This window comes from Austrofundulus limnaeus, unplaced genomic scaffold, assembly GCF_001266775.1.
Source record: "Austrofundulus limnaeus strain Quisiro unplaced genomic scaffold, Austrofundulus_limnaeus-1.0 Scaffold245, whole genome shotgun sequence".
Classification (NCBI taxonomy): Eukaryota; Metazoa; Chordata; class Actinopteri; order Cyprinodontiformes; family Rivulidae; genus Austrofundulus; species Austrofundulus limnaeus.
This window is the reverse complement of record NW_013952647.1, coordinates 384,624-391,679: the sequence shown is the minus strand read 5'-3', so window position 1 is coordinate 391,679 and position 7,056 is coordinate 384,624. Positions and strand designations below refer to the sequence as shown.

The window sequence follows — 7,056 nt, the reverse complement described above, 5'->3', positions numbered from 1 at the left end:
CCCTTGCCCTCCGGTCCAGGGTCTCACCCTACAACCAAAAACCAGAAAAAGGGGCTCCCAGACCAAAACCAGGTGTCTACAAGGAAAAAAGTGGAGCGGCGGCGAGGCTGGAGCGCAGGACCAACAATCAAACTTCTCCCCTCAGGCCGCACGCTCAGCTGTCAGGTGGAGCTCATTTCCTTTTATTATCCTCCCAGCCAATCAGCTGAAAGGAGAGGACATCAGACAATTAGACAGGTAAAAATGACACAGGGGCACGTCACACCTCCACCCTTAAATGCTGTATGGTGGGTTGAAACACCATTCAGCAGCAACATACTGAACGCGACAATGTGACAGCCAAGATGTTGTCTTTACCTTTGATGTGTTTTACCTCTAGATGTAAGGATTGTAGATAGAGAGCCCACCGCATCAGTCGTTGGTTGGAGTTATGCATTTGCTGAATGAAAACAAGTGGGTTATGGTCTGTATAAACAAGAACTGGACAGTTAGATGAGCCAAGGCACACCTCAAAATTTTTAAGTGCCAATATCAGTGCAAGTGCCTCCTTCTCAACAGTGGAGTACACCTTTTGGTGTTTATTAAACTTCTTTGAGAGGTAGCACACTGGGTACTCCACCCCATCAGGACCACCCTGCAGCAGGACAGCACCAGGTCCTGCTTCACTGGCATCAACCACCCATTTAAAGGGCACGGCAAAAGATGGTGCAGAAAGGATGGGTGCATTGCTTAAAAGTGCTTTAATGCACTCAAATGCATGCTGACAGTCGGCCGACCAGACAAACTTCTTTTTTGGGCTCACCAGGTCAGTGAGAGGAGCAGCGACAGCAGAGAAATTTTTACAGAAACTCCTGTAATAACTCGCCATACCCAAAAAGCGCTGCAGTTCACGCCTGGAAGAGGGAACAGGAAACAAAGAGATCGCCTCTACTTTAGAGCCCACTGGTCTAACCTGTCCATTACCCACAAGTTTACCCAGATAAACTACTGTGGCATGACCAAACTCACACTTAGCGAGGCTCACAGTTAAATTGGCATCAGCCAGTCTTTGAAATACCGTTCTTAACTGTTTAATTAATGTGCTCTTCCCAAGAACACGACGATGTCATCAAGATAGGCCTCACACCCTTTTACACCAGACAGAACATTGTTTACAAGACACTGAAAAGTTGCCGGCGCATTACGCACCCCAAACGGCATCATGTTGTACTGTAAAAAAGCATCAGGAGTCACAAAGGCTGTAATTTCTTTAGCTCTGTCTGTTAATGGGACCTGCCAGTAACCTTTTTACAGATCTAGTTTGGTAACAAAAGCCGCAGATCCAACCCGATCTACACAGTCCTCCATTCGAGGGAGAGGGTGGCAGTCTGGCTTTGTTACATTGTTGACTTTTCTAAAATCTGTACAGAACCGGTCAGACCCATCAGACTTTACAGCCAGCAGACATGGTGAACTCCATGAGCTACACGTTGGTTCAGCAATACCATGTTGCAACATATAATCAACTTGCTTTTGTAAACGTTCTCTTTTGTCTGGATTCACTCTGTATGGGTGTTGTTTAATGGGGGAGGAGCCACATATATCTATGTCGTGTTATAAAACATGAGTTTTAGAAGGCACATCAGAAAACAAACAACGGTATGAGTTAACAAGACCAACCACTTCAARTTGCTGAGCTTCAGACAAATGCAACAAGTTGGAATTAAGATTACCCAACATTTCAGAGTTATTAAAACGGCCCTTCAACACAGCATCAGAGAGACCGTCAATGTCCAGTTCAACACTGGACAGCTCCGCTAAGCTACTCCCCTCATCAGGAACAGACGGCGGCGGGGCAGAGATTACCCCAGCAGCAGGAGAGGGCAGGTCGGTGGAAGACAAAGATAAAGTAACAGAACAATTACCACTCAGTTCGTGATACTTTTTCAACATATTAATGTGACAGAGGCGACTGCGGCGCATGCGGTCAGGAGTGGCGATGATGTAATCTGTATCACTCACTTTACGCTCAACCACATACGGTCCACTGTAACGCGCCTGCAGACTCGCACCCACAACGGGCAGAAAAACCAGGACTTTTTCCCCTGGCTGAAACTGCCTGGTACTGGCCTTCCCGTCAAACCAGCCCTTCATTTTCTTTTGAGCCGCTATTAGGTTTTTTTAGCCATTTCACATGCCCGATGAAGTTTAAAATGAAATACGCTGACGTAATCAAGAAGGTTTTGTGACTCGCTGCGCATCCATTTCTCCTTCAGGAGTTTTAATGGGCCCCGCACTGAGTGGGCAAAAACAAGGTCAGCTGGACTAAAGCCAAGCGAATCCTGCACCACCTCACGTGCGGCAAAAAGAAGAAGAGGAACCCCCTCGTCCCAGTCCCTATCAAACTCAAGGCAATACGCTCGAAGCATGCTTTTTAAAGTCTGGTGGAACCGCTCCAGCGCGCCTTGGCTCTCGGGGTGATAAGCACTAGACCAGCAGTGTGTGATTTTTAYCTGTTTTAAGACTTGTTCAAGTATGCGTGACATAAAGTTTGATCCCTGGTCAGTCTGAATGACTCTTGGCAAACCAAATAAAGAGAAAAACTTTACTAAGGCATTCACGACTGTTGGCGCAGTTATTTTACGCAGGGGAATCGCCTCAGGAAACCTTGTTGCTGCACACATTATTGTTAACAAAAACTTGTTACCAGACTTTGTGCGTGGAAGAGGACCAACACAATCCACCAACACTTGATCAAAAGGACCATCCACAGCAGGAACAGGGTGAAAAGGATAAGGTGGAATTTTCTGGTTTGGTTTTCCTGAAATTTGACACACACCACAAGTTTTACAGTAGTTCTTCACATCACTTTTTAATCCTGGCCAAAAAAACTGCCGCAAAATGCAGTCATAAGTTTTATTCACCCCTAAATGAGCAGCCATGAAATTATCATGAGCTAAACTCAGCACTGAAGGACAGAGTTTTTGTGGAACCACAATCTGATTAACCACACACCAGTCATCCTCCGCAGAAGCATGCGGTGGGGTCCACTTTCTCATTAAAATGCCGTCTTTGCAAAAAACTCCAACTGGCACATTTTTAATTTCCTCATGTGACAGAACACGACTGAACAGAGAACTGAGAGAGGGATCCTGACTTTGTTCTAAAATCAGGTTCTCTCGAGACTTTAAGTCATCTGGGGTTTTGTCGGGAGGAGAGGTCTGAGGCGGTGAATGTGATGACGTCACTGGAGCATTCACTGAATCTAAATGGCTGTCCTGATCTAAAAATAAATCRGACATGAAGCTGTCCTCCAGGTTAACCACAGCATCAGCGTCTGACTTGGCGCTGTTATGTGCCATGGCGCGCGTAATGGCGCACATGGGAAACAGTTTGGGAAATTTTATCTGCAACTCATCTGGGCCGTCAGAAAAAACTGGAACTGCTGTAACRTCTGGATTAACCAGAATTTTACCTCCAGCRAAATCATTTCCCAAAAGAAGATCAACACCGTTAATAGGAAAAACAGGACTTGCTGCCAACACAACCTCACCAGACAATAGCTCAGACTTCAAATGAACACGATGGAGAGGCACATTCACAAATTTCATCCCAAAACCTTGCACCAACTCAAAAGAATTTAGAGACGTTTCATCAGATAAAGGCAAAACGCTGTTTAAAATGATGGATCGAGAAGCTGCTGTGTCCCTCAATATAGTGACAGGCACTTTTTCACCACCCGCAACAGAGACTTCACCTTTCATAAGGAAAGGCGAATAGATATTCAAATCTGTTTTACGCACCTCACCAGACATGGGCGCAGGCGGCGACTTCAGCAACGTGACTGCTTTAGGAGACGCATTTTTCTTACTAAGCAGAAAACAGTTTGCTATAACATGGCCACGTTTTTTACAATAAGAGCAAGTTGGTTTTATCTTACCAGCTCCATTTTTCAGGCCATGTTCCATGTCCACGTCATGTTTAGCAGGGCGAAGGACAGGAGCGCTGTGCAGTGACACAGGGGGTCACTTCTCGAACACATCTTTGTGAGTCAGCACGTACTCATCTGCAAGCACAGCTGCCTTAGAAACGTCAGTTACTTTTTGTTCYTTAATATATGTTGCAATTTGTTCTGTTACACAGTTGTTAAACTCTTCCATTAACATTAGATCACGTAACCGATCAAAAGTTTTTATGCCTTGTGCAAAACACCAGCGATCAAAAAGAACCTCCTTCTCATGAGCAAACTCAACATGAGTCTGATTATCTAGTTTTCTGTAATGGCGAAATTTTTGCCTATAAGCCTCTGGTACCAACTCATATGTCCTGAGAACAGCTGCTTTCACTTGATCATAATCCAGACTAAGATCTGGKGAAAGAGACGCATAGGCCTCCTGCGCTTTGCCTGTCGGAACGCACTGCAAGAGTAAAGGCCACACCGGCTTAGGCCACTTTAACGTGGTAGCCACCCTTTCAAACAAGACAAAATATTTGTCCACATCTTTTTCAGAGAATGGTGGAATGAGACGAATACACTTCGTTACATCAAAATCTGAAGATGACAGAGCAGGGGAACCACTCATCTCGAGCTCTTTTAAACYAATTTCTTTTTGAGTTTCAGCCTCTATTTTASGMAGRTGAAACTCATGCTCAAGTTCTTTTTCTTTAAGGGCCAAACGGCGAAGTTCCACVTTTAACTCTAACTCACGGATATTAAAATCWGATTTTTCAACATCAGTGGACAATACAGTCTCAGGACTAGTCTGAGGAAAAATACCGGCTTCAGTTAAAGCAGAGAGAATCTCAGACTTCATTTCCTTCTTTTTTAACTGTTTGGAGACAGAAAACGAAAAATGAGCACAAATTAACGCCAGCTGTTCTTTTGTGCAACGATTAAACTGCTCAATGGTAGGATGGTCCACAAAATCCTCCAAACTGAACTCCATTATAATAACAAAATGAAGTCTAAAAGAGAAAAATTGAGGAAACACACATTGTAGACACCAACATAAGCTCTGTCCGAACAACAAAGTGTGGCAAGGAGAAGTTTAAAAAAACTCCCCAATCTAAAGCAGACAACTTTAAAGCACTGCCGCCACAAACACCAGGCAGTGCCACGTCTCGCTAAAAAAAGGGGCGTGACGCACCAAGTCAGCCCGCAGAGACGCGCAGCAAACAAACTGTCAAAAAAAAAAAGCCACTAACAGATGAGCCTCACAAACACCAATAACCTCAAAGTGTTATTAAACACCTTAGAGAAAAAACGAGCTCCCAAATATGATATTAAACATTATTTGGATCGGACGAGCCCCCATATATGTTACGGTCCCGGGGTCTAGGATACCCAGGACGCACAACATATAATGTCCAGACATAAAGGTGTTTGTAAAAAGAACTCAGATTTATTGTTAGGACAAAACAAAGGAAGCCCCACTTCAAAACAAAACAAAAGAGGTGGGAGGAAAACCCGAACCAGCCAGCAGTTTACCGTCGGATCCGGGCAACCTCCCCTTGCCCTCCGGTCCAGGGTCTCACCCTACAACTAAAAACCGGAAAAAGAGGGGCTGGCAACTCTCAGGCCAAAACCAGGTATCTATAAGGAGGAAAAAAGTGGAGCGGCGGCGAGGCTGGAGCGCTGGACAAACAAACAAACTTCTCCCCTCAGGCCGCATGCTCCTCTGTCAGGTGGAGCTCATTTCCTTTTATTATCCTCCCAGCCAATCAGCTGAAAGGAGAGGACATCAGACAATTAGACAGGTAAAAATGACACAGGGGCACCTCTAGTAATATATTTACTGAGAAAAATGGTGATGTGTTCAATACTTATTTTACCCCGCTGTAATTTCCAGTCAGCATCTCTCCACTTTTATTAACCCCTATCCAATACAGAACCAGTGTTTTCAAGATACCAATATTGTTCCTTTTTAGTAATCATGTCAACAAATTATCTTTAAATAACATGATCCAACACATTTGTTGTTTCTGTGGAAAGCTGTGCATCCTGTTAAACTTTTTAAGTAGTCCTCAGTTTGGATGTAGGGATTTTTTCTTATTTTCTGTATGTGCTAGGTCAATACTGGAGAAGATGGGCCCGCAAGGAAAGGTTACCCCCTTGCAGGCAAAAAAAAGTGGGACTATTTAAAAAAACAACAAAAAACAAACAGAAACAAAGTATTTAAATTTGTTGTGCCACATTCAAATAAACATACATTTTATAAAGTTTTCTTTGTTACTGTTTTTGTCAACTGTAATTTTTGATTTCCTCTGTGTTTAGGATTGCAAGTATCCTGTGGTTCTTATCTGTTAGTGTTTTAATAAATGATAAAGGCAAATGTTTTATAAATGTATTTTATTTATAAACAAACTAGGTAAAACATTAAATGGCTGACATGACAAAACATAAAAAATCAAGAATATTTAAAGGGAAAAATATAATATATTTAAATAAAATAAATATAAATATAAAAAATATCATTGGATGTTATTTACAGTGAAAAGTGCAGGATTAACCTTAGTGACCTGTTTCTGGACAACTTTATTCCAAAGCACAACAGGAAGTCTTTGGCAGTGTGCTAAAATCTGCTGTTGCAAGCTCTGATACATGGATGGGGTGCCGGACAGAGACATACGGCTCGTCTTTTTCTGGTTGGCAAGTGAATTGTCAACAGGGTGGCCTGCAGAGGTTTGAAATGCTTCCATCCACACCATCATCCAGGTGGGTTTGCAGGGCTGGCTCAATCAACAACTGCTGCATCACTAAGATGCAACCAGAACCATGCAAATGTAGAAGATGCATATGATATCAATGCAATGCTGGTAATATCAGTATAACAAAAAGTTTTCATTAGATTATTTTTAATTTATTAAGAATAATAATAAAAATAGAAGCTCAAATCATATGTGTTATAGTGGTTAAAATAAACTTACGTGTACAATAAATAATTTTATTGATTTATAATTAATTTTATTAGCTACAACTAGCTAGTAATTTAACGGCTATGATTATAGAGTAATTAAACTTACTTTAAAAACTTAGATGATTTCTCAGCCTGAGAAATAACACTCTTCTGCGTAATA

General features: G+C 42.5%; 1 protein-coding gene across 1 annotated transcript; it reads right to left on the bottom strand.

The window, feature by feature from the left end:
* Positions 1 to 2,200: 2,200 nt before the first annotated feature.
* On the bottom strand, positions 2,201 to 3,940 carry LOC106525872 (uncharacterized). Its single transcript, XM_014020245.1, has 2 exons — positions 2,601 to 3,940; positions 2,201 to 2,266 (listed from the first exon to the last, which is right to left on the bottom strand). The coding sequence occupies exons 1-2, from the start codon at positions 3,792 to 3,794 to the stop codon at positions 2,261 to 2,263; spliced, it is 1,200 nt and encodes a 399-aa protein (XP_013875699.1). The 5' UTR covers positions 3,795 to 3,940; the 3' UTR covers positions 2,201 to 2,260.
* Between the last annotated feature and the right edge of the window lie 3,116 nt (positions 3,941 to 7,056).